Source organism: Castor canadensis, chromosome 2 (assembly GCF_047511655.1).
Source record: "Castor canadensis chromosome 2, mCasCan1.hap1v2, whole genome shotgun sequence".
NCBI lineage: Eukaryota > Metazoa > Chordata > Mammalia > Rodentia > Castoridae > Castor > Castor canadensis.
This window is the reverse complement of record NC_133387.1, coordinates 20,973,322-21,000,122: the sequence shown is the minus strand read 5'-3', so window position 1 is coordinate 21,000,122 and position 26,801 is coordinate 20,973,322. Positions and strand designations below refer to the sequence as shown.

At 36.8% G+C, this 26,801-nt stretch overlaps 1 protein-coding gene across 2 annotated transcripts in view; it reads left to right on the top strand.

Annotated features, from left to right (window-relative positions):
* Exoc4 (exocyst complex component 4) overlaps nucleotides 1–26,801 on the top strand; it is an 826,621-nt gene that overhangs the window by 639,117 nt on the left and 160,703 nt on the right. For both annotated transcript variants that reach the window (XM_074062803.1, XM_074062797.1), the window contains 2 exons: nucleotides 2,906–3,042; nucleotides 24,935–25,090. In XM_074062803.1, the coding sequence (XP_073918904.1) occupies nucleotides 2,906–3,042; nucleotides 24,935–25,090 (293 nt within the window). The remainder of the gene's footprint in view (nucleotides 1–2,905; nucleotides 3,043–24,934; nucleotides 25,091–26,801) is intronic.

Below are 26,801 nucleotides of genomic sequence, written 5' to 3'. Positions count from 1 at the left end.
AGAGATGTCTGCAGTCATCCCTTCCCCCTCCAAATGCCATCTGCACCATTCTTGATACCCGAAAGTTCTGCGATAAATACAGAGCAAACCAGCTTCACCTGAAGAGATGTCAAAATGCAAAGATGTCTATATCCCACACTCCTTAATATGGTTTATTTTTATTATTCATACTGTCTGAAGATCCTGAGAAATTACAAACAAGTGGAGTATGGGTAGGGTGGGAGATGAATGAAAAGGAAAGGAGATTGCTGATCCCTCGTGAGAAGTTGATAGTCTAGTCTGGAAGACCAGACACACTGCAGCGGTTGGAGAACAGTTGCACAGTACCAGTCCACAAATTGAATACATGAGTCATGAGGGCCAATAAAGGAGCGATTAAATTATCCTTGGTTATTAGTGGACTAAATTGAGTCATAAGGAAGGAAGGCGCTACCCAAAGGCCCCAAAGATGATTATCAATTGTGTAATCGGGAGTGGAACCAGGCTCTTTCTCCTAATAATCAGAGACTCTCTGCAATGTTTTAGATTTCAAACAGGCTTTATTAGGATGGCTGAACTCTACTATTTCTTCATTAATTGCTGTCCACATATTGTAAGATTTCCTGTGTTCTGAATCAGGATGAGGATTTTAGATTCTTCTTAATGTGGGGACATGTAGCCAGGCAGAATCAGTTCCTGTCACTCACACACAAAAACAGAGGAATGGAATTATAGATCAGGGTAAAACTGCAGTGCTCTAATCTTAAAATCAATACAGAAAAGGAAGTTGAACTTGTGGGGATTCTGTAGAGACTATAATTTGGTTTCCTAAGAGATTTGCCTCACAGAATATAATGCTCCCTCCTTCTTTCCTAATTATTTTACTGCAGGTAGAAAAGGGAGGAGAAGGGAAAGAAGATAGAAAGCACTACAACCCAATCATCTTGAATAAGCATTCAAATGTCACTCATAATTCAAGCTAAACCTCCCTTGTGTTGAGAAAAGCTATGCACTTTCATCCATTCACTTTATTTTCAGAAAAAAAAATTAATCAAAATGCTGTGTGCCATAGTCTGTATTTAAGCATAAGAAAATATCCTTGATTCTTTCAAGGTCACTGTCAGACTGAAAAAAAATATTTTTAATGTTTACTTTTATGGTCAACTATACTATAGCCTATGTAATTTTATATAAATAAATATTCAGCGTACTAGTTGTTGACTGAAGGATTCTAGACTGCTAAGCATGTAATTAATATTTACTCCAATAAAATTCTACTCCTTTTTGAAATAGGAATTAACTAATGGTTAAAACAACCCAGTCTTTTCTAAATCAAAGATTTAGAGTTTATTGAATACGTTGTCTCTTTTCAGATATAACACTGATTTGTTGTACAGTACTACCTCTAGCTTTAAGATGGGCTTATTATTTTTCCCTCTAGATAGTTCTTCAATTCAGTTTTAAAATATGTCCGAGTCTATTTGAACCCTGCTGAGTAGTAATATAGTTTGGATTGGAAATATCCCCCAGATGCCTGTGTGTTCCCCAGAGTAGCACTGTTGGGTGGTTGTGGAAGGTGGAAGAGGGGGACCTAATGGGAGGTCTTCAGGCCAGTAGAGGCATATGCTTGAAAAGGACCGTGGAACCTCAGCCACCGTCCTTTTCTCCTTTGTTCCCAGACATGAGATAAGCAGTTTTGTTCCACCATGCACTTCTGCCATGATATGCTACTTCACCACAGGCCCAAAACAGAAAGCCATTCAATTATGAACTGAAACTTCTAAACTGTGAGCCAGAATACATCTTCTCTTTATAAATTGGTTATCTAAGTTTTTTAAGTCATGGAAAGTTGACCAACACAAGTATGAACTACTATGAGCAAATGAGAAAGTGACTGGGCTCTGGGCAGGAGGCTCAGACCTAGCTCTGAGGCAGAATGGCATAGTGAAAACAGCAAAGCCTGGAGCCTTTGCTTTGTTTGCTTCGTCTTTCTAAGCCTCTTTACTCATCTTTTAACTGTGGTGATTATAGGATCCACCTGATAGGTAGGGGCCATAAGAGGATTAAATGAGCTAAAACAAGCACAGTGCTTAGCATTGTACCTTGCACTTTCAAGAACCCTGTAAATGTTGGTGATAATTATTATGTGAGTCTCAAATGAGACAACATATGCTGTGTATGTGCAGACATTCTGCAAGTTGTAAGATACAATACAAATGCTAGCTGTTGTTCTTAATAGATTGATAGTTTTGAAATTTTAAGATAAATCATAGAAGACTGTCTTTTTTTGCACTGCCTATCATAGGTCCCTATTCTCAAAATAGAGCCCTGAATGTGATAAGTGAGGCTCCTCATGAATATGCTCTTTCCTTCTGAAAAGCTATAGAGCATGGTGATGCATACCTGTAATCCCAACACTTGGAAGGATGTGGCAGGAGGATCATGAGTTCAAAGCCAGCCTGGGGTTCATAGTGAGTTCAAGGCCAGTCAGGGCTCCATAGAAAGACCCTATCTCAGGGGAAAAAAAGGGGGGAAGGGGCTGGGGATGTAGCTCATGGACAGAGTACTTGTCTAGAATGTGCAGGGCCCTGGGTTCCATCCCCAGCATCATAATAAATAAATAAGTTAATTAACTAATTAATGAACCACAGATCTATCTTGTGGATACCAAGAATTCCATGAGATCAATTTGAAAATCCTTATGCTATGTTATTCCAGGGAAAATAGCTTAGGTCTTAAGAAGTACAGCACTGTATAAGATAATTTATTTTGTTGGTGTTTTTAGTCCGTATTTTTAAATTCTTCAGGAAAACTTAAGTGTCTTCATTTATTACATGTTTTCAGTTGTCCTTCCTCATCCCACACATTTCTTGAGTAAAAAACTCTCATGAGTTTCTGTATCCTCTCTTTTTTTGTTCATTTCCAGAGTACAATCATTGTGGAAAAAACAGTGCAAGACCTCATGAACCTGATGCATGACTTGAGTGCATATTCGGATCAGTTCCTCAACATGGTGTGTGTGAAACTCCAGGAATACAAGGACACCTGCTCTGCAGCTTACAGGTAGAGCTCTTTTAAGGGCTAGCAGACTCACAGCAAAACCTGGTAGTATTTTTGATTCACTGCCTAAATTCCAACATTATAGAAAATAAGCACTCCTGAATTTGTCAATGCACCTGAAGAGAACATGGGTCACAGAAATAGTCTCCTAGGTCCTTGCATAGTCATACTGACCGAGGGAATGAAAGGGACGAGACTTGAGATTGTCATTTAGTGGCTTTGCTGTGTCAGACTTGATTTTTCTGGAAACCTGGATTTCTAAGAGTTGTCTTCCTCAAGGAAACTCTAGATCTTGATTAGTCTATCTGGTGGGTGAGAAGATCTTGAAAACTGAGCCATTTGAAATACTTAATTTGATCTATAAGGTATTTGTTTTTCATCTGTACAAATATATTCCTCCTGATATTTGATCTACAGCCTTTGTACTATCACAAAAAGTCAATCCACCTGTTTTCAGCATCAATGGGAATGAAAAATCAATGTTATGAACTTGAAAACTGTTGGTTAGCCCCCTGATTTCCTTTTTCTGGGTTCAAAAATCTCTCTAGGCTTGTGGAAAAGATCATAGTACTTCTCATAGAAGGCTAATAATAGGAACAAATTATGATCTGGTTGACAAGACATGAAATAATTACAGAAGAATAAAATATATAATAAAATACTATATTATATGTGACCTATAATTAAGGATATAATTAAGGGTACAGTACTACCTATATGATACAGATTATCAGGGAAAAAGAAAAACAGGAGAAGGAGAGAAAAGTGTGATTGAATCCTGTAATGATTTTGCAGAAGGTGAGTATGTGCTAGATAGCTAATGTTTACGGGGTGGAAGGAAGGTATTGCAGGGTGGAGGGGAGGTACTAACATAGTGGCCTGGTATTTGGAGGAGGCCATGAGGAAGAAGTTAGACTGGAACGTAGTGCCTGATAGAAGGTAGTAGAAGATAATGTTGCCTAGGAAAAGTGGTGCCAACCAATAAAGGGTCTTAAAAAATAAGATTCGGAAGTTTCAGTGTGTATACTAATGAGTCATTCTAAGGCAGCCAAGAAGCAATGTTTTGGAAAGGTTAGTCCTTTAGGGTAAAACAATATAGATTAATGTTTAACCTCCCTCATTCCTGCAGTAAGTAGTATTTATCCCTAGCCACATAGGTCAATTAAAGAAAAGAAATCCAACCCTCTCACTGAGATGCACTTCTAATATTATTTTGCTTTTGTGTTCAATGGTTATTCATCAAAAAATATTTTAGCTTAAAATCATATATATTTGTTAAAATCAGTTATGTACTAAATAATTATAATGGTAACTCAGAAAAGTTACAATTTATTTTTGTGGCAACATAAAACAGATTAATATTTTTATATTTGAATTGATACAAATTTTCTGCACAAAATTATAATAGAATAATCAGTAAAATACTTTAAAGCATAAAAGTATATTCCATTAGAGTAAAATTCAATAAGGAAATAAAATTTATATAGTAAAGTATTTAAAAGAGAAATAGGGAAAGTATCCAACTGTTAAAGAAGAGCTTTTTCATATATATTGCAAATATGTAATGGAGGTATCAAATCCCTCTAATTCTGAGGCTAGTCTAGACTTCCATCCTCCTACTTACGCTTTCTGTGTAGCTGGAATGACAGGTGCACCCCACCATGCCCACATTTTTTTAAGGTGGGTTATTGGCTACATTTTGCCCAGGCTGGCCTAGAACCAAAATCTTTCCAATCTCTGGCTGCTGAGTAGCTAGAATTACAGGTGTAAGCCACTGTATCTAGTCTTGGATTTTTTTAGATTATGCATGTAATTGAGAACATGTGATATTTCTGACCCTAGCCATTGGATACATTTTTAAATAATGATTTTAGAGTGTCAATACTCATGCCAAAAATCATGTCTTTTGCAGCTATTTAAACTCATACTGAAAACAATTAAATGTCAACTTTAAAATGTAGGATGGAAAATACAGGTTTTTTTCAAAATTATTTTAGGACATATTTTAGGAGATACAATTTAGCAATTGTAAAAGCCACTAGTGTAGGATGGTTGTGTGAGACTGAAATTGCTAGGCTATAGGTGTTGTATTTTCAGTTTTCAAAACCAAATTCCAAAGTGGTTTTGCCAATGTCTCACCTACCAAATGAGAATTGAACAACATATTTTAAATATTAAAATTTAAATGTTATATAATAAAAATATTTTAAATAATTTAATTTAATAACATTAGACTTTAAATTTACTTTTATGTTTATGTTGAACATTCATTAAAATCTTTTTTTTTAAAGTTGAGCATGCCTTCTTTCTTCTGTCTGACTATGGACACCGGATAATAATGTTGATGAATGATAATTATAGTGGAATTGTTATACAACCTGACCATAATCAGATAAAGAAAATGTAGAATCAAAATCCCACTGATAGTCATTTTTATAATATTATTGTTCTAACTACTTAAACAGAAAATTTTCAAATTCCTATAGCTTGGCACCTTATGGGGTTGTTTGTTTGTTTGTTTGTTTGAGACAAGGTCTCACTAGAAACCAGTCTGGCCTCAAACTTGTGCCTCAAACTCCTGCCTCTGCCTACTAAGTGCTGGGATTCCTCATGGTTTTTGATCCTTTCAATACATGAATGAATTGGAAGCCCTTGTGTGTTTATCAGCTTTGTGTTACTATAATGAAATACTGAAGACAATTAAGTTATACAGAGAAAAAGTTTATTTTTGCATATAGTTCTGGAGGTTCCAGTCCAAGATCAGGTGGCCTCATTGCTTTGAGCCTCTGGTAAGGGTGACACATTAAGGCAAAAGCACGTGGTGAACAAACCATTTACATCATTAACCAACTAACAGACAGAGAGAGAGAGAGAGAGAATGAGGCCAAGGCCCCACAATTCCCTTTCATGCCACATCCCCAGTGTTCTAAGGACAACCCAACAGGCTCTACCTCCTAAAGATCTGCAATATCTCCTGATAGTGCCACTTGTGGACCAAGATTTTAAGTCATGAGCCTTTGAGGTGGGAGACATTACCTATATTCAAACCATAGCACCACTGACTCCACAAAGCAGGCTGGCCATTGCTGAATGGGTCCATATGGAAGGTTTTTCTTATTCTGAAGTAATATTGGCCTATGTTTTTTTTTCTAGTGATCCTAAATCATTCCAGTTTTGGATATGAAAAAAATTCAGTTTTGTGAAGATAGCTGTCATAGTCCATTGAGTATTTTTTTTCTTCCATAGACTAACATTCCTAGTTTCTGATGTAGCTTGGGTCTTCAAACAATCCCAGTCATGCTTCCAATGCCTATTAGCTTGACAGTATCCATCTTACAAAGGAATCCCCCAAACCTGGCCCAGCATTCCAAATGTGCTCTGGGTATCACAGCAGCACCATCACTTGCCTCATGCAGGAGCAAATGCTAGGTCATTACATTTATCAGATATTTATTGAACTATGTGAGTGTGTGGAGAAGTTAATCAGAAATTAATTAGTCACAGATTACACCTTTAAGGAATTTATATTCTAGATGAAAGATAGAAAGGGGAATGTGGGACAGAGAAATAGAATATATTTATCTGCAGCATTACTTTATGCCAGAAAACAGAATAGCAGGGAAAGGTGCCATGCTCCCCCAGGAAGACAGGAAAGACTTGGGAAGAATGTGAACCAGACTCTTTAAGGAATGAGGAAGATTTAGGCAGAGAGGCTTAAGAAGAGGAAGAAAGGAACCACAGTGCAGTCAAGGAGGTGGAGAAGAGTTGGAAAGGGAAGAACAAGTGAGTGAATGTCTGGGTTTTTTAAAGAAAGTCTGGGGTCAAACTGCAGGGTCTTGAATGTCAGGCTCCAGGCGCTCAGCCTTTTTTAATTAGGTAGTGGGGAGTCATGAGGTATGTGAGCAGAGAGTACCAACTGCAGATTTCTGAGTTTTGTGTAAGATAGATTAGAAAAGCAAGAGTGAGGAGGTAGAGGGGACAGAGTTTAAATGCCTGAGTTAGGGGACATGCAAGGAAAATGGAGGGGAAGAGACAGCTCAAGGGACATTAAAGAGGTAACATTTATGAGACTTGGCTACTGGTTAGCTGTAGAGGGTAAGAAAATGTGAAGAATAAACACTGGTTGAAATCATCATCATTGTTTCTGTTTGTGATGACTTTTTAAACATAAATTGAAGATGTCACATTTACCCATTAAATGCAATGTTATTTTTAACTCCTCATTTCAGTCTATTGAGATATTTTTAAATCTTTATTCTGTCATCAAAAAATCTTTGCTATTCCTTCAAATCCATGTCTTCCTTGATTTTAGAAGTAATCTTTCAGTTTCTTTATATATGTCATTTAAAAAAAAAACTGTACAACAGAATAAGGCTAGGTTGAGAAATGTGAGGGTACACCCCTTGAGACTTCCTTTCAGAGGGACATGTATATATTTCACAGTGCTTCAGGGCTCAAATGTTTTTTCTAACTAGGAACTTGGGCATTGGCTTAAGAGCAGGCCCTGCAGTCTAGGTTTGAATTCCAGCTTTCCACCTACTAGTTATATGACCTTGAACAGCTTGCTCAGTCTCTCTGCCTTAACTCCCTTATCCCCCAAAAGGGAACATTAGTAGTCTTTCCTTGAATGTCAGTCTTCTAGAACTTTTTATCAAAATAGCATGTTCTACAAAAAAAAAAAAATAGCTGCTGTTTTGATAACGACAATGGCAATGGTGATGATTACCTTTACCACTACTCATAACACCCCTTATTTTCCATCATCTGCTCGATAAGTTTTCTTGCTGCTGTGTTCCTAGGGTTGACCCTTTTAATGTAGACACCTATTCCCCATGTCTTCCCAGGATGATCACGTGCAAGCCTGCTGTGGTCATACTCCCATTTGTTTACTTTTAGGACCCACTTCTCCATGCTCTGCTGAGCCACTCCTTAAGCATTCTCATCTTAGGCTACTTTCAAACTATGCTTGGGTGCAAAGTCAAGACAACCAAGAGAAAAACTTACCATTTCTTCCATTTAAGTCAGTTAGGAAAGGAACAAAGTCACATGACTTGTTCTTTGTGAGATCTTCCTAGTTTCTAGTGAGTAGCACTTCCTAATTGTTCACAAAATGTCTTTAAGAATCTGTTCAGAATTTTGCCTATAATTCCAAATTCACCCCATTTCTTTATCTTCCTTTCTTTTATGAACCTCAGGAATGTGCACTCAGACATTTTTCCTTATCTAGCAGGAAGACCCCAAGATTATCAGAAGTAGTTCTATGATCCTGTGCCTTCAATTATTTCAGTAGCCCAAGGTAAATTGCCTAAATTTATTATATCTGCCAGAATATTCTTTGATATCAGTAACTGTTAACATACTTGATACTCTATTCTTAAAACAGTTCATTTCCTTGATTTCTAGAATTTCTTTCATTCAGTAAATGTTTTTGGAGTATTTAAGCAAGAGTTTGTGGAGTCATGAATGAAACAGATTAAATATCTTCCTTGGTGGGACTTACAGTCTGTTGAGGATGGGAGAAATAAATAATATATAAGCATATTATAAAGAATTTTAGAAGATAATAGTACTCTGGGGAAAAGATCTGGAGTAAGGTAGATAACTCAGGAATGTGAGAAAAGGAGTCTGCAGTTTTGAATAGGGTATTTTTTTTTTTTTCATTTTTCTTTTATTATTCATATGTGCATACAAGGATTGGTTCATTTCTCCCCACTACCCACACCCCCTCCCTTACCACCCACTCCGCCCCCTCCCTCTCCCCCACCCTCAATACCCAGCAGAAACTATTTTGCCCTTATTTTTAATTTTGTGGTAGAGAGAGTATAAGCAATAATAGGAAGGAACAAGGGTTTTTGCTGGTTGAGATAAGGATAGCTATACAGGGCATTGACTCACATTGATTTCCTGTGCGTGGGTGTTACCTTCTAGGTTAATTCTTTTTGATCTAACCTTTTCTCTAGTACCTGTTCCCCTTTTCCTATTGGCCTCAGTTGCTTTAAGGTATCTGCTTTAGTTTCTCTGCGTTAAGGGCAACAAATGCTAGCTAGTTTTTTAGGTGTCTTACCTATCCTTATCCCTCCCTTGTGTGCTCTCGCTTTTATCATGTGCTCATAGTCCAATCCCCTTGTTGTGTTTGCCCTTGATCTAATGTCCACATATGAGGGAGAACATACAATTTTTGGTTTTTTGGGCCAGGCTAACCTCACTCAGAATGTTGTTCTCCAATTCCATCCATTTACCAGCGAATGATAACATTTCATTCTTCTTCATGGCTTCATAAAATTCCATTGTGTATAGATACCACATTTTCTTAATCCATTCGTCAGTGCTGGGGCATCTTGGCTGTTTCCATAACTTGGCTATTGTGAATAGTGCCGCAATAAACATGGATGTGCAGGTGCCTCTGGACATCTTGGGTATATCCCCAAGAGTGGTATTGCTGGATCAAATGGTAGATCGATGTCCAGCTTTTTAAGTAGCCTCCAAATTTTTTTCCAGAGTGGTTGTACTAGTCTACATTCCCACCAACAGTGTAAGAGGGTTCCTTTTTCCCCCGCATCCTTGCCAACACCTGTTGTTGGTGGTGTTGCTGATGATGGCTATTGAATAGGGTATTTCAAGGAGGACCTGTAGAGTTGAGGTTTGTGGAAAGGCTGGATAGAGTTGCATGAGTTCAACAAGATATCTAGGAAAAGAGTGTCCTGGCAGAGAGCCAAGGACCTACGGAAAGATTCAACATGACACTTTTCAAAAACAGCAGGGCAGCCATCCTGGTTGAGTTAAGTAAACAAGGCAGTGAATATTGTGGATGGCCAGGAGGAAACAGGGATGTCAAGGGCTACTCTAAGTAAAATAGGGAGCCATTGCAAGAATTGTGCCTAGAAACAGCATGATCTTAGTTATACTTTAAAATACAAACATTTGAAATAGGCTGTAGAATGACAAGGATGGAAGCAGGAAGACCAATTAAGAGTTATCATGGTAGTCTGGTGAGAAATGAAAACAGCTCACACCATTGGTAACAGCAGAGATGATGAGCACTGACTGAATGCTGACTGTATTTTGAAATGACAGCCAACAGAATTCCCTGCCAGATTGAATATAGTGTAGGAGAGAAAGAAAGGTGTCAAAAATGACTCTTAGGAGTCATTTTTTTTTTTTGAGCAATGAAAAGTTGAAGTTGCCAGCTATTGAGATGGAATATACTGAAGGTTTGGGGGCAGATAGAGCAGGATTTAAATTTGGAGTGTTTATTAGACATCCACGTGGAGATATGCAGTAGGCATTTGGATATATGCATCAATAGGAAAGAACTCTGGCCTGGAGGTAGATACTTGTTGGCCATCAACATATGCATAGTATATAAATAGTATTTAAAACCATGGAACTTGATGAAATCTCCATGGAAGTGAATATACATAGGGCACAAAAGAGGACCATGGACTTTAAGAAATCTGAAAAATGAGGCAAAACAAAGAACAGTGAGAAGCAACAGCCAGTGAAGTAGAAAGAAAATCAAGAAGATGTGATGTCGTGGAACCAAGTAAAGGGATAGGGAGAGCTGATCAGGTTGGTGAAATACTACCATTAGTTTGTCACTAGACCTGAGCATGGGCCAAGTGCTAAATTTAGCAATGTGGAGGTTTTCTGTGACCATCACAGGAGCCATTTTGTTTTGTTTTGTTTATTGTTGTGCTGGGTGGGAGTACATTGTGGCATTTACAAAGACTCTTACATTGTATCAAATATATCCTACTTGAATTCACCCATAAGAGCCATTTCTATGGAATATTAGGAGTGAAACAAGGCTGGTGTGGATTTTAAAAAGAAAATGAAAGTTGAGAAATTCTAATTATAGACAAAACTTTTTCAGCAAGTTTTACTGCAAGGGAGAGCAGAGAATGGGGATAATAGCTGAAGAAGTGAGGTCACATGAAGGGCTTTTTTGTTATTCGATGTGTGATAGGAGGAGTAAATGCATATCTGTATTTGAAGAAGATTTTGGAGGGAGAAAAAATGGTAGGAAGAAAAGAATCACTGAAGATCTGTTTTGGCAGGAGGTATGGATGGGATCTAATGCACAAGTGGAGCAATTGGTTTTAGGAAGAAATGAGGATAGCTTTGTTCACTGGTTTATCCTACCTGTAGGAATGGAGTTACTTCTCTGCATTTATATTTCACAGGGAACCTGTGTACTACTTCCTTTGGAACAGAACCATTGCGTTTGGTTCTCAGTTGTGGTCATCAAAACTGTCTTGATTTCTTCCCTCAAGAGACTGAGCGACTTTGATACCCCCTAGGCAAATCTCTGGAAATGTGTCTACTTCTTGGTTGGTAATCACTCTCAGATATTCCCCATCCATGGGAATATCTGTGATTCATCTACCATGGATGCTGAATTATAGGCCTAGTTTGAATTTATCTCCAGGTTGGGAAAAGCAATTCTGTGATACATCAATGGGTAATACTAGAAAATCATCTTTATGCTTGTTATACAGCAGTGCACATTCATGCGCGCACACACACACTCACACACACACACACACAATGTGTAACCCATGGTGCATGTTGCCTGTTATTTAATCAGGTTTTTCAGTTTTAGGGAAAGCATGTTTTCTTGTTGTATGAATCTGAAGATACAGTGTCCTTACTTCCTCTCTTCCCATTTATTGCCCACCCCGGATTGGCACCTGCTGAGGAGTAATTAGGGCAGTCCTAATTTGGACAGCCAAATCCTGATTACAGTGAGAGGGAAAACAGGAAATGTTCTAGTTTTGCTGCCAAAATGACTGACTTAAATAGAAAGCCATATACAATTCAAATGATCCAAAATGATATAACATTGGGGAAGGAGGAGGGGAGCAGGAAAACATTGCAATCTGATTTTTCTCCCACATGATTCTCAGAAGTGATCAAATCCACAGGCTCACAATGCCCTCTGCTGAGAATTAGTTTGTCTTCCAAGTTTACCATGACAGCCTGAGCAGTCTTTGGGAGTTTGGAAATCTGAGCAAAGGTCAGAAGCATCTTACCTTTCTGTGAGCACCTTACTCTGGAAAGAAAGATTATACTCTGTAATGATGTCATGTTGCATACTTGCATACAGAAGTTTCCTAAAATGGAAATAAGGGCTAAAAGTCTTGTCCTTAATTAGTCACACCCCTTAGAGCTTAAAGGAAAATGCAGCTGTGAATTCTGCAGTGCACTGCATTAGCAATCAGGCAGTTGGTCCATTACTCTGCTACTTCCAAGCTGAGTGCTTCTTTCTCCTTGCTTGTCCTCTCTGCTCTGATATACAACCAGCAACTCATGTGTCTCTACATAGTAATTTAATCATTTGAAATCAGTTTTCTGAAGTTTTTATCGGTTCTAATTTAGTATCAGTTCATTATCTTTTTTTCAGAGGCTGGTACAGATCTTCCCCCCACTCCACCCCCCACCCCCCACAATGCAATAATATCGGGCCTTGCAGAGAGTACAAATAAGACCTCTACTCTTGCAGGCTAAATTGATATAAGACACAGCATATTATTTTGGGGGGAAGCATCACCATCTTCAGGCCTCACCTTTTACCACTTCTTCATAGAAAAAGTAGAAATTATGCTGGAACAAGTAAGATGTGTCTTAGTGGTACAGTGCTTGCCTAGCTTGTGCAAGGCCCAGGGTTGGATCTTCTGCAGCACTGCAAAAACAGAAAAGGATACACTTTCAACCTCATGGCAGAAACCAGGTCTGGTCCAAGAGAACTGGGCACTCTGTTGGCCCTGGGTGTATTTATTGAATGAATGAGGGGATTGCTGCCTGCCAGACTGAACAGGATGAGCAAGCAGCAGAGCAATAATGGATGGATGTGATGTATGGGGAAAAAGTGGTTAGTGTGGTTGGGTAAGAAGAGGGAGGAAAGGGGAGTTTTGAAATCTTCCCATATTGGGTAAATACTACCACAGGTTTTGATGAGGAGGATGACATTATCAAAGTGACACTCAAAGATATCTCTGTCTCCATTGTGCTAATTAGCAGAAACTAGACATCAGGGGCCCTGGTGGCTCATGAAACACTTCAGGTTTCCTGTGAAACCAGAGACTACTGTCCTGTAGGAATGAGAGCCAAGTTGAGCCTGCCTTATAGTCCTTGCTGACCTAAGTAACTTTAAACATGAGAAGAGCCAAAGTCATATACCAGAGGAACCCTCTGTGAGCCCCACACAAGCTTAAACTCTGGTCTCCCGTTAAAACTGTTTCTCTGCCTCCTCACATTGATATATATTCGCTTTTGTTAAATATTGAAGAGATACAAATGAACATTATAAAATATGTAGAAGACATTCAGCAAGTGAGCTTTTATTATGTGCTTCCCTAATTTATTTTGTATAATTCTATTCTGGTATTTATCCTGTTATATTGCAATTTAAATTTTTGTATGCTATTTGATCAGTTTTTGGCTTGCATGTGTTTCTCTCTCTAGAACATTTTTCAACTGTGGGTTCACTTCAGAGTTATTAGAAGAAATTTTAAGATACACTTCTTTAGATTAGGCCCACTGAGAGTTGGGCTGGGGCAAGTGTAGTTTTACTATGGACCCAAAGTAGGCATGGCTCAAGTGGTAAGTGCAAGACCATGTTGACCCCTGACCACATGTCCTGCAAATTCCATAGCAATCATTTGTCCTGTCTAACTCAGTCTAGTATGATCAGATAGGAGTCTATTGCAGTAACCTTGATGCTCAGTAAAAGGTCCTGGAGTAGAGAGGAAATAAACACTCAGTAAATTATATAGTCACTGTGCAGAGGACTTTACAGTCATTAGCTTATCTACTCAGTCACAACAATTCTGCTAAATTGGATTCTCCTTACCTTACAGATGAGAAAACAGAAGGTTACTAATGTGGTGAGGGCCACAGAGTGGGGAAGTTGTAATGCGTGTATGAGGAGCTTTACTGTCTGAGTAAGGAAAAGGCAATGAAATTAGAGAAGAAACAGAAAGCTAGAAAATGTTTCAAATGGTTTGGGAAGATAGTATATGAATAAGGAGCACAGACTCCTCCAGAACAGCAGATAGGAGGCCAGTTCAGGCTCTGATGTTAACCAGTCCCCTAACCTCTATATCTGGGTATTTCATCTATCAAATGGGATGATGACAGTATTTACCACATGGGATTGTTGTACCAAGAGTTAATATATGAGGAGAATGATGGAGGGGTTGAATTCAAGTATGATATATTTGACATTTGGGGGGTTTTTTGTTTTTTAATTTTTTTATTTATTGTCATGCTATGGAGGGGATATATTACAAGAACTTTTGTAAATGCCACACTGTATCCCCAGCACAGCAATTTTAAAAAGTTAATATATGTAAGGTGCTTATAAGAATGGGTAGCTCAAGGTAAATACCAAATAAATACCAGCAAATATGATTATTGTTGCTGCTATTGGTGTTATTTTATTATTATTTACTTTAAAAATAATTCATAGATGATATTGATATTTCCTTATGTCAAAGAAATATATTTTATGCCTTTTGTTATTTCCCTCATGTTTGGTGCTTCAAATGTATCATTCCATCATTCAATCTGTTTATTTATTTATTTATTTATTTAGCAATAATTGAGGTCAGAATTACCTGGTACTAAAGACAGACATCACAAGAAAAGAAAAACATGGACCAATATTCTTGGTGTGAAAATTCTCAACAAAATACTAGCAAATCAAATTCAACAACACATTAACAGGACCATTCACCATGATCAAGTGGGATTTATCCCTAGAATGCAAAGATGCATCAACATTCACAAATCAAAAAAGTGATAACATCACATTAACAAAGTGAAGGACAAAAACCATATGATCATCGCATAAAAGAAAAGCACTTGACAAAACTGCACATCCACTAATGGTAAAAACACTCAACAGGGCTAGCAGAGTGGTTCAAGTGGTAGAGTGCCTGCTAGTAAGTATGAGGCCTTGAGTTCAAACTCCAGCACCGCCAAAAATGAAAAAAAAAAAAAGCACTCAAAAAATGAGATATAGAAGAATATACTTTTAATACATTAAGGGCCACAGTTATAATCCCACAATTAACATGATACTCAAAGGTGATAAATTGAAACTCTTTCTGCTAAGATCTAGAATAAGACAAGGATGCCTGCTGTCATCACTTCTATTCAGCATTGTATTGGAAATCCTTGCTAGGTAATTGGGCAAAAGAAAGAAAAAGATGTTCAAATAGGAAAAGAAGAAGTAAAATGTTGCTATTTGTTCATTACACAATCATATATATGTACATATGTACATATATATGCCTAAAGATGCCACCAAAACTATTAAGACTAATTTAAAAATGTAGTAAAGTTGTGGGACACAACATCAACGTGTATAACTCAATAACATTTCTGTGTACTAATGATGAACATTCTGAAAAAGAAATCAAGAAAACAATCCCACTTACAATAGCTACCAAAAAATACTTAGGAATAAATTTAACCAAGGAGACAATAGACCTTTACATAGAAGACTATAAAACTTTAATAAAAGAAATGAAAAATGGCACAAATGAGCATAATGAACTGTGTTTATGAAAAAAATGATGTGAAAATGTTCACACTACAGAAAGTGACCTACAGATTCAATACAATTCCTATTAAAATTCCAATGTTATTTTTCATAGAAATAGAAACTCAATCTTAAAATTCATAGAGAACCATAAAAAACCCTGAGTAACCAAGCAATTATAATTAAAAACAAATAAAGCTATCTCAATAGACATTTCTCCAAAGACATACAAGTGGCCAACAGATACATGAATAAACAAAAGCTTAATTTGACTAATTATTAAAGAAATTAAAAATAAAACCATAATGAAATAGCACTTTACATTTGTCATAATTGTTATTATCTAAAGGACAGGACTGGTGGAGTGGCTCAAGTGGTAGAGTGCCTACCTAGCAAGCATGAGGCCCTGAGTTCAAACCCCAGTGCTGAAAAAAACAATCACAAGGACAAAAAATAAGTGTTGGTGAGGGTGTAGAGGAAAGAGATCCCATATATACAATTGTGGAGAATGTAAATTAGTACAGCCATTATGAAAAACTCAAAAGGGTGGTTCCTCAAAAATTTAAAAATAGAATTGCTATATGATCCAGCAATCCCACTTCTAGATATTTACCCAAAATACGGGAAATCAGCTTGTCAAAAAAGATGTCTGCACTCCCATTTTCACTGCAGCACTGTTCACAATAGCCAAGTTATGGAATCAACCAAGTGTCCATTAACAGATAAATGGATAAGGAAAATGTACATGATGGCAACCATGAGAGGCTGCTGTTCAGCTTTTGAAAAGAAATTTTGTCTTTTGTGACATGGATGGAATTGACAAATACAATGCTAAGTGAAATAACACACAAAGACAAATACCTCATGTCCTCACTTACATGTGGAACCTAAAACCATCAAATTCAAAGAAGCAGAGGACAGAATGGAGGTTACCAGGCAGTTAGAGGAAGGGGAGATGGAGAGATGAGATGGTTAGTAAAGGATACAAAGCCTCAATTAGATGGAGAAAAGAGCTTTTTTTCATTGGGATGTAGTGCATATGGTTAATACAATAAATAGTTTTTGTTTCAAAATCATTAAGAAAATGTCAAAATTTTCTCACCACAAAATAATAAGTATCTGTGATGTTCACTAGCTTGACTTAATTATTTCACATCATATTTATAAATCATAGCATCACCTTGAACCCTCTAAATATACACAGGCATAATTTGTCAATTTATAATGTAGAAATAAAAAAATTTTAAGTAAATGCACTATTATTTATTGAGGGCTAAGGATAAAGAAACGAATCAGCTAGGCAAGCTTTTGCCTTCACAGATTTTACATTCTAATGAATAGAGATGAAAATAATAAAGTAACAAAATAACAAAGTAATTTTCTCAGTAGTAATGATGGTATGACTTTAAAAACCAAAAAAGTTTCTGGGTGCTGAGAGTGTCAGAAAAAACCTCACTTGAGGATGTGATGTTGGAGGTCGATTCTGAAGGATGAGAAGGGACCGTGCAGAGTTGTGGGGAAAAACATTCCAGACAGAGGAAGCAGCAGATAGAACATAGGAACTACCTTAGAGCTTATATGAATTCAGGTTAGTTTAATAAAACAGGTTGAGCAAAGACACTGAATGGTGAGTGAGGTCACGCGAGAATTATGCAAGGGCTTTATTACCTAGTCAGATTGTGAAATTGGTATATTCTTTAAATGCTTCTCAAGTGTTTTAATTTGCAGCCAGGATTAAGAACCATTGATGAAAGATCTTGAGACCAGAGAATTTAAGTTCTATTCTAAGTAGAAAGGGAAGACATGCAAGGTTTAAACAGAGAATTCTTTGGTCTAACATATTTTTATAAAGATCTTAAGGATATTCTAACACAGAATATATTTAAATTTGCTTATCATAAGAAAAATCTGAACATTGACAGTTAAGGCAGGTTTTATATTAATTTTTGGTCCACTGCCTGTGCTACAGTACAATTCTTTTCCTCTTAGGCTTTTAAATGTCAAACAATTATGACTTCCTCTGAGAACTTGTCTGTTTAATGATTGTTATTAAATTATCCCCAAGAGTTACCTTCTGAAAATTCTCGGATTCCAAACCCTAGGGTCCTCTTGAATTATTTCCCATAGATCGTCTATGGAGTTGTCAAGTGTTTCTTAAGTTGTGACTCCTGGGTACAAGTACAAATTGTCACATAGCGCTGGCTGTGATGCCAAAGATGAGCTGTGGTTTCTTTGCTTTTTTCCTATGTATTCTTGTCCAGCTTATTTTAAGGGATTTTTCACTTCTGTTTTGTTTTCTTCAGCAGCCTAATGGTAATTTTCATGTTCCTAATTGTCATTATCACTTGGCTGCTGGACATTGCATTGCAGTTGGCCTGCTGCAAGCCCAATCATTCACAGTCTAAATTGGACCACAGTAGTTTATTTGGATCAGCCTTGTCCAGAGTACATTTGTCTAGCTTGGTTCCTAGGTTTTAAAGTGTCTGAAAGATGCAGTCTGGGAAAGTAAACATCATGCCCTGGCTGTCACCAAACAGTTGAATCCATTAGCCCCACCTGCCCTTGGTTGTTTACCTAATGAAAGACTCATCCCCCCAGCTGTGTCCAGAGACTATGCACATTTGACTTCCCAACTGTTCCAGTGAGGAAGCAATGCACATCAGAGCCAGCTGACACTAGCAAATGTTTTTTGAATGAAAGCCACTCAGCTGTGTCTAGAGGGTGGACCCTTTTCATGGCAGCCTCATCACCTGTTTCAGGAGATACACCTATTTTCCTCTTCCTCCTGGGAATGAGTACGAATAGTTACACAGATGACTCTGTCTGTGTGCCCATTGAGCTGTGAATTGATTAGTAGATTATAGTTCTGGTAGGTATGATTAACCCTATTCCTCTTATAGAATAATTGTTGGGAATATAGCACTTCTTTTACAACTATTTCAATATGTCCTAGAATTTTGTAACCCACATGATCCTGTTTGTCACAAAACCAAAAACTAATAACTCAATTTTACCATAAGTTGTCTAGACTTCTAAAATTGAGGAGGTCAGAGTGAAAACTTTTCCTCTTGAATGAAACTGTTCCTTTAGGGTAATTGCATTCTAATTGATGTCAGTACTTCAAGTTAGAATATTTGGAATTACTTTTGAAATTGATCTTCATTCCAATGTGAATTAATGTATTTATTGTTGAGAGCAGTGTATAGACAGCATTTCAATTAAGTAGAATTAATAACTTTTAGTAAAATGGGATTTGTGATATTAGGTAGTAGCATAATGAATTTTTGAATCAAGGCAATATTTTTTTAAAATTCCTAAGTAAATAATATGGGTATCTTTAACATAGTGTTCAACTAAACTGCTTTTTATTTTATTCCATCAAGTACTAATAGAAAATTATAGCCCATGAAGTATACAATACCATCTCACACTTACAGGCCCAAAGTACTTCTCGGAACCCTAAGAAAAACTACATCTGGCTCAGACTTAGATACTGAGAAAATGAGTTGGATTTGGGCTTCTAACTCTGAGAAACAGAATTTAACCTGTAATGTAGCTCTAAAAGAATTATGGTCAATGAATTCTTCACAGAGAAAGTGAGGTTTTGAGGAGGCTTTCCAATAATAGACTACCTAGGAGTACGTGACATAGAAGGCAAGGTTTGTCAACATGCACTCCTTGTTTCTTTTGTTTTTTGAGTCAAGAGTTTTTTCTGTTGATTTTGTTCAGAGGGGAATACAACTGCATTCATTATTTATTATTCTGATTTGTATTAAATTCAGAGAGGCACAGAGTGATCTGTGATTTGGTTGAATATCAAACAAATTTAGTATATCATCTGAGTGATTTAGTGCAAAGAAGTAAAGGGAACCAGTTAAAATTGTTTTAGTCAATAACTTATCTAGAGTCCTAAAACTAAAGAGGCCTTATTTTTTTTCCTTTTTCTTTTATTATTCATATGTGCATACAAGACTTGGGTCATTTCTCCCCCCTGCCCCCACCCCCTCCCTTACCACCCACTCCGCCGCCTCCCTCTCCCCCTCCCAATACCCAGCAGAAACTATTTTGCCCTTATTTCTAATTTTGTTGTAGAGAGAATATAAGTAATAATAGGAAGGAACAAGGGTTTTTGCTGGTTGAGATAAGGATAGCTATACAGGGCATTGACTCACATTGATTTCCTGTGCGTGGGTGTTACCTCCTAGGTTAATTCTTCTTGAACTAACCTTTTCTCTAGTACCTGTTCCCCTTTTCCTATTGAAGAGGCCTTATTTTTATCTCTACTTCAGTTCTTAACATACCTCCCAAACACCAGATATTACACTAGGCACTGGGAACACAAAAACAAATAAGAAATCAACATCACCCTGAGAGAACCTACCCATTTTGGGATCCCAATTTTTTTTTTAAAAAACCATGGCAGGACCAAAGAGAAGAGTGGTTTGTGTAAGGAAGTGGTGATTACCTTTGAGTGCACTTTTGAATCACCTGGAAAACTAAAAAATTCTGTTGCCCCCTCCACTCCAAGATTCTCATTTGCTTGATCTTGAGGATCACCTGGGCATCTAGTTTATAAAAGAGCTCTCTCAAGTAATTCTAATGTGAAGTCAAAGGTGAAAACTTCTGGTATTAGGGTGATAGGAAACAAAAAAAAGGATTCATTTGCTAACATTCTTTCCCTCTCCCACCTCCCATAGTCCCCTCAGACAGACCACTAATACATTCATGTCTACTCTCTCTCTCTCTCTTTCTCTCTCTCTCTCTCTCTCTCTCTCTCTCTCTCTCTCTCTCTCTTCACTTATCTTATGGGTCTGCCACATATGAAGGAGAACGTGTGACCTTTGACCCTTTTAGTCTCACTTTCTTCACTTAACATGATGTTCTCCAGTTCAATTCATTTACCTGCAAACAACATAATTTCATTCTTCTTTATGACTTAATAATACACCGTTGTGTATGTATGCCACATTTTCTTAATCCACCTATCAATTATGGGGCATCTGGGCTTTTCCAAAGCTTGGCTGTTTTGAATAGTGCTACAATAAACATGGGTATGCAAGTGGCTCTATCATATCCTGGAGCACATTCCTTTGGGCATATACCCAGAAGTGGTATTGCTGGATATTGTGATGTTTCTATTTTTAGTTTTTTGAGGAACTTCCATACTGCTTTCCACAGTGGTTGCACTAATTTACATTCCCACCAACAGTGTATAAGAGTTCCTTTTTCCCCAGAATTCTCACCACCATTTGTTATTGTTTGTGTTGATGATAGCCATTCATATTGAAACATTTCATCTATGTATGAAGACAATATAACAATGCACTGTAAGCTATTGAATAATAGGGAAGCAGGGTGATAGAGAAAGAGTAAGTAGCAGGGAGTTAATTCACTGCTCTGAAATGCCAAGGAGAACAAAGAGAAACTCTCTTGGATTGTAAGTATATACTTTTTAAAAATGAACAGGAAGGTAAAACAGGTGCTTTCTGGTGGTAGATACCAGTGGAGGAGAGGAGAGCATAAGGAAAGGGTGAATATGGTGGATGTATTTTGTTATTTATGTATGAAAATAGAATAATGAAATCTGTTGAACTTGTTCTATGAAGTAAGGAGGGGGAATGAGAGAGAACAATGGGGGGAGTGAATCTAATCAAGACATATTGTAAACACATATGTAAATATCACAATGTATCCCCCTGTACAACTATTATATGCTAATACAGAGGATTCCACTGTGGTAAGAAAGGAGCCAACATAATGCTTGATGAATAAAGGCAAATAAGGAGGATAAGAAAAAAAAAGGCTTTCTAGGCAATTATAACACATAGATGCAGGTAACAGTATATCCAATTTGAGAATCTTGAAATACTTCTTATAGATAAGAATGTACAACCAACAAGCACAGAGGTGTGGCCTGGAGTAGTGAACAAAGACAAAGGAGGAAAGCAATAGCAGGAGGTGTAGCTGAAAATGTAGATGCTCATATCTTGCAAAAACCAGCCTTACTCTTACATGGAATTAAGAGTCACTAAGAGTTCTAAGATGAGAGTTCAATAACATGATTGTGTTTGTAGAAATATGAGTCTTCTGACTAATGTGAGTTGCACTAATGGTCTTGTAGTTTCAGGCAAGAAGCCCAGTTTACAAAGTCATTGCCAAATCCAAAGGAGAAATGATGAGGGCTTAAATATTGGTTAATGCCAGTGAACCTGAACTGGAAATGGTAGATTTATAAGATATTAATGAGGTGGAATTGGCAGGATCTGGTAACTGTGAGTGATTAGGATGACTCTCTGTTCCTGACTTGAGTAATAGAATAGTTTTAATAGGGGACACTGGGTATTCAGTAGGAGTGAGAGATGGAAAATAAACTCCTTTTAACTCATTTTAATTTTTTGTTTTATTTCTTTTGGAGTTTGGGGGGCTTGTTTTGTTTTGCTTTTTGAGGTAGGGTCTCACTATATAGTTCAGGCTGACCTGGAACATGCAGTCCTCCTTCCCCAGACTTGCAAATGCTGAGATTACAGTCATGTACCATCACATCTGGCTGGCTTATTTTAATTTGAAATGCTGATGGACTATCCAGTAGAGTTCTCCAAGAAACCATTGGATATGCATGTCCAAGACTTAGAAAAAATGTTACCATGGAGGTATGAATTTAGGAATCATCATAATATAGGCAAATCAAGTCTGGCAAGAAGATGAGATTGCCCAAGTAAGAAATACAGAGTCCTGTGGAACTCAACACTTAAGGTATGGACACAGGAAAAGAGCCATCAGTTTGGTTAACAAAGAAGTTAGGATGGCAGGAATAAAACCAAGAGGAAATGACATCGTAGAAAACAAAGGAATAATATTTCATGAAAAGATCAATCAAAATTATCAGATTCAGGCTGGAGGTGTGGCTCAAGTGGTAGAGAACCTGCTTTGTAAGTATAAAGCCTTGAGTTCCAATACCAGTCCCACCAAAAAAACCAATGGGATGCTTCATAATAGAGTGTGAAGAATAAAATCACACCCATAGGTTCATGGAGCAACATCACTGGAATGTTGGTTCTAAAACCCTATGGCAATTGATTTAAGACTGTATTTTAACTAGCTGTCAAAAATGTAGAGCAAACAGAGTTAAGCAGCCCTTTCCCTGCTGCCAACATATACAGATTAGATAAAAATTATAAAGTTAAAAGTATTTGAAGTAGGAAACCAAATGCAAAGGAAAGAAAGAGATCTCTCCAGGTGCCATGAATTAAAACCCATAGACACAAGCAAATCAAGTTGAGAGGCCTGCAAAGGTATCACACCTCATATAGAGGTGTGAAATGCCAAATATGGACTGGCATTTTAACATCTGCAGGACAGGGACAAAGGGGGCTTTATCAGAATTTATCCAAGGGACTGTTCCATCTTTGAGTCAAACCAGGAAAATTCTGGATTCTCAGGGCAATCATTTGGTGAGCATCTTTGAAAAACAGAGAAGAGCTTTGGTAGAGAGGAATGCTGGATCAAAGAAGAGAATCATTTATTCATTCATCATTTGAAAAACTAGCATGGAGAGATGGAGAATCTATTGTACAGAGAAATAATAAAAATACAGTAAAGAGGGGATAATTGGAGACCCCCAAGAGCCTAAGTATAGGAATTCCTAGAAATGAATGAAGATGAAGCAGACCATAATATATGTCTGTCAGAGGCAGAATATTTTAAAGTACATAATATATCCCCTCTTCTCTCTGTCAAATAGAAAGGCTGTAGGGATAAACCATGAGAACAGACAAAAAGAACAAAGTTTTAAAAAAAATAGCCACTAAGGGAAATAAAGAGTGGACGATGATCAAAGACATGTTTAAAAAATGCCCCAAAGCATCAGGGGCACATCTGCAATGGGATATCATAAATGTGAGGTGGTACTATTCTGTATGATCCACCCAGCAGTGCGCATGGAAGCTTGCAAAAGTTAGGTTGTTGGATTAATCCATAAAGATTGCAGAAAATATGCAAGGCAACAGCAAGAGGAAAGAGGAAATAAAAGGTACTAGAGAGTAATTTGAAAGTATGGACAGAAAAAGGTGCTATAGTCAAAATTTTATATCTCTAACCACAGTTACTGTTAGAAGATGTCTGCCTGGAGTGAGCTAGAAAAATTTTTGAAATCACTCATAGTTCTCTTACTTATTCTAACTTACTTTAAGAAAAGCAAGCAATATTGCTCACTACAGAATGAAGCAGTGTTACCTTCAGTCAGTCTGTCATGGGTCAAGGTTTGTAGCTTTAACTTCTCTTAGCTATAAACATTAAACTGTTGGATCAAAAAGCTTTTATTATAATGCATGTGCACCTCATATATTTATTTTAAGATGTATAAAATATCTCAATATGGCTCTTAAGCCAAAATATATTCCTGCTTGTGATAGAGGGAACCTCCTGGAACCTTGGTCATCTTCAGATAGGTATCCAGCTAATTAGACCTCCCTTCATAAGTAAATGTCATTTCTGTCACTAGTATTGCTGATGAGGATATTTAGACCATGAAACTGTGACAGTGACAGAGATGTTGAGTAGAAAGAGAAGCTTTTAATTAAGTTGAAAGTGAACATTTAAGGTGAATTTACAGCTACATTCTGATAAGAGCAGGGTTAATAGTGAGCCTGTAGGCTGTATTAAAGAACTTGAAGCCTGTCAACTGTAGGTCACTCGCCAAACCCCACTGGAGTTAGCAATAATCAAAGGCTTTTCCTGACTGACATCAGGGGCAGAGGATTTCTTTATGATGGTAGATTTGCTTTGAATAGAGGGGTGTCCATAGTTCAAAACTAATTGATGGTTTAAACCAAGAAGCCAGAGAACAACCTTTTGTAACACTTTGTCACCTTTTGTGTGCCATTTTTTAAAATATGGTTATACTACTTTTTATTTATTGAATTTTTCTTAAAAAATCTCTCCCCAAAACCTACCATACATTTTTCTTTATCCTAAAGGATTAACTATGATAAGAGAGACTAATTAGTATTAGCAGCTTTCACAGTTGCTCAACAATTAAGAAACGAAAAATGAAATCTAGAAGTGATCTTTCCCAGTAATGTCACCTGTTCATGGATACCACTGCTTCCAACCCAGATAATAGATTATGTTAGGAACAGAGGTGGATGTAATATCTCTTTTCTGCAGCAAAGCTAGATAAAAAATGCTAACTAAATACTTATACGCTAGGTTTTTTTTTTTTTTTTTTTTTGGCAGTACTCGGGTTTGAACTCAGGGCCTCATGCTTACTAGGCAGGTGCTCTATCACTTGAGCTACTCGGATAACCCTGAATACTTATAAATTGTCTCTTTTCTATTGACTGTTTTTAGGGGCATTGTCCAGTCAGAAGAAAAACTTGTCATTAGTGCATCTTGGGCAAAAGATGACGATATCAGCAGACTCTTGAAATCACTACCAAACTGGATTAATATGGCTCAGCCCAAACAACTGAGGCCCAAAAGAGAAGAGGAAGAAGATTTTATAAGGTAAAGGTCTATTTTCTAAGTTATATTAAACAAAGAGAGGAAAAACACATACATGTATTAACAAATCCTTTCTTATATGAAATTTTAGCAATTATAAATATCAAATAGTAATGACTTAAACTTGAAAATTTGTTTTCATACTGTCTCACCTCATTTCCTATGCTTTGAGCTCAAAATATTAGAAGGAAGGAATTGATGTAGATCAAAATTTGGAGCACTGCCAAACTGGGCAGTTTAAGTTATAGACCATTCTTCCCTTCTGAGAAAATATAATTCATTTGTTTGTTCATTCATTTTTTCAGTAAAGCTGTATTGACCCTATTATCCTACAAACATGCCAGTAAGATAGGGTTCCTGTTAATACAAAGCATGTCACAATTGTTCTTAACATGTCCTTTAGCCCATAAAATCATTAATTGGACTTTCTGTCAAATACAAATGTGCAGCCCATGTTTATTGATGCAGTTTGTACTGTCTGATCATTTTCTACTTGTTTTGACAAAAGTAAAGTCTCTCTTTCAACTTTGTTACTTAACATTTACCTGTGTACAATTTAAATTATTTATTTAACCATGGAATTTGATAAAGCTACTCATTTTCACAGGACTGACTTGCCACAGTGAAGTATCTATCATCTTAGAACTATTAAAGTAGATAAATGAAGATAGCAATACTTTGTCACATTAAACTAGGCTCATTCTTGTTGTATTTTGCTTGTCCAAGTGAAGGAATAAATGGTATAAAATAAAGTAAAAAACACTTTAAAAAAAGCAAAGACCAGAAAAGGAATAAAAGAAGTAATGGCCAATATTTTATTTTCAGTTTATCATAAAACTATTGACTCATTTCTTTCTCTCTATCTCTCTCTCTCCCTCTCTCTCTCTCTCTCTCTCTCTCTCTATCTCTATCTCTATCTCTATCTCTATCTCTATCTCTCTCCCAGATGTGGATTGCAATTGTAGATAAATAAGTCATAAACTTAATTACATTTATGCCCTATAGTGCCATATTCTTACCAATATTTTATGAAAATTTTCTATGGTATTAAACTTTATCAAAACAGTGGATCTTAAAAGTTTACATGTAATTTATCATAAAACATGATTTATGTTTATATTCTTTATTATTCACAGACATCTTTAATTAGTAGACTTAATTTGGGAAGAAGAGTTTTAGGTTTGTAAAAAAAAATGTACAAAAAGTATAGCATCCATCACTCCTCACCCCATTTTCCCAATTTTTTATATTCCATTAGTGTTTTATGTCTGTTACAGTTTTATGTCTGTTACTTAATACTAATATGTTATTATTAGCTCAGGTCTACATTATGTTTACATTATGGCTCACTCTTTGTTTATACATATGAATTTGAAATGTAAGGAATGTACCTGCCATCTCAGTATCATACAAAGTAATGTTTTCACTGCCCTCCTCCTATTCATCCCTCCAAACCTCAGGAAGCTACTGATCTTTTTACTTTCCCCCATATAGTTAGAACCAGCCAGTATTTTGCCTTTTCATATTGTCTTCTTTCGCACATTTAAAATTCCTGTTTGTATTTTTTTGTGATTATAGCTCATTCTTTTATCTATGAATAATTTTCTATTTTATTCCATTTTATGGGTATACCATAGTTTGTTTATCCATTCATCTGTTGAAGGATATCTTGACTGCTTCGAGGTTTTGGCAATTGTGAATAAATCTGCTGTAG